Raw genomic sequence first — 1,596 nt, 5'->3', positions numbered from 1 at the left:
GGTTTGAGATTAAAATACAATACGAATGAAAATACCGGGTGCGGGTCTTGAATTGAACTTTTAGTTTATTACTTGTATTTAATTGTCATTAAGATAAACGTGATAGCATAAAGAAGTTCATCGGACTTGTTTCAGTAGGTACACTCATTTATTATTCATATTCAGTTTATATATCATTATGTATTTTTATTTTATTTTAATAAAATATTAAACGAATAGTTGCATTTAATAATTACTGTCGTTAATCAATTGACCTCGTATATTTACTTAACATAATTAGAACATACCTACAGGTAAATAAGAAAAAAAACCGTCAATTCAATTCATTCATTTTATTTCCAAAATCTCATAAATTATTATATTACAGGACGGCAAACACGTCAGTCTTGGAGATTACAATTATAGCCCCTACAAGGTATATCTATTAACAATAGATTCACAGCCTTACCATTAATAGGCAATAAATGACTACTTACAATTAATTACTTATGTCTATGACTAGAAACAATAAAATTTACAATATAACGTTACTTTTGTTGCCACCAGGTAATAGCGTCAAGGAGGTCGTCTTCTTCCATGGGACTCAGCTGTTCTGTCACAGTTTGGTAATTCGGGACGTAGCCGTTACCCGAGGAGTAAGATGATGACACACCCGAAGAGCACTCAGAAGCAGCTGGTGATGGCACTGACTCAGAATAAGGTGAGCTCCGACCGGCAAAAATACCTTCGTCCATCTCAAAAGGCATAGAAGTAACAGCCGACGTTTCCATATCCCTTTTGATTCCCAACGCGGCATCACTTTCATCAAGGATCTGCTGTAAATGCTTGATATATTCTACTACCATTTTAAGGGTATCCACTTTGCTTAATTTTTTTCCAGAGCCACGGCGCGCCCCTCCTGACAACGCTGCGATGACGGCCGCCGGGAGTCTCTTCCGCAATGCATTAAATCCATCGTTCACTTGTTTCACACGGTTTCTCTCCCTCGCATTTCTTCTAGCGATCGAAGCAGCTTGAGCGCCAGTGTAAGGGTTGCTTTTATAGTTATATTTTTTCTGTTCCATATTCGAATGAGCGTCCGAATATTTTATCTCCGGGGCTGGGGCGATGCGAATCATCCTTGGCGCATCGCTCTTCATGTATGATGAATAAACTCCGTAATCCGAAAGTTTGCTTTGTTGAATTTCGTGAACCATTTTAAGATGACGTGCTATCCTTTCGACCGATAGGTGGGTACTGCGTAAGCGATACTCAAACAGGTATCGGGCTTGTAGGAGCTTCGATAGTTCGACGAGCGATCTAATGAATGAGCGCTCTGGGACCCAGCGCCGCATTTTATGGGCGCACCTTGGCCAAAAAAATGGATTGGGACCCCTCACTCCCCTAGGAAGATTTATTATAATGTTTTTTCCTGTCCATACCTGGAGTGCCCTTTCAAAAAATAAGAGTCTGAGTATGGACATGGTACGCGTGCCATTGAATGTTAATGTTATATTTGATTGTACCTACTTACTTCTTTAGTTTAATTTATATAGGGAAGGTAAAATGGTAGTATTTATTTTTCAAAAAAGTTAATGACTACTGGATATTTATTTA

At 38.5% G+C, this 1,596-nt stretch overlaps 1 protein-coding gene across 1 annotated transcript; it reads right to left on the bottom strand.

Moving 5' to 3' along the window:
- Positions 1-372: 372 nt before the first annotated feature.
- Positions 373-1,306, bottom strand: LOC141445550 (achaete-scute complex protein T3-like). Its single transcript, XM_074111386.1, has one exon. It carries the CDS (start codon positions 1,194-1,196, stop codon positions 528-530), a length of 669 nt encoding a protein of 222 aa, XP_073967487.1. The 5' UTR covers positions 1,197-1,306; the 3' UTR covers positions 373-527.
- Positions 1,307-1,596: the final 290 nt, after the last annotated feature.

This window comes from Choristoneura fumiferana, chromosome 2 (assembly GCF_025370935.1).
Source record: "Choristoneura fumiferana chromosome 2, NRCan_CFum_1, whole genome shotgun sequence".
Lineage (NCBI taxonomy): Eukaryota > Metazoa > Arthropoda > Insecta > Lepidoptera > Tortricidae > Choristoneura > Choristoneura fumiferana.
This window is presented reverse-complemented; position numbering and strand designations above follow the sequence as displayed.

Excerpts from the sequence above, each read along its gene's own strand:
- LOC141445550 (XM_074111386.1), bottom strand. The coding sequence starts at position 1,196 with ATGGTTCACGAAATTCAACAAAGCAAACTTTCGGATTACGGAGTTTAT.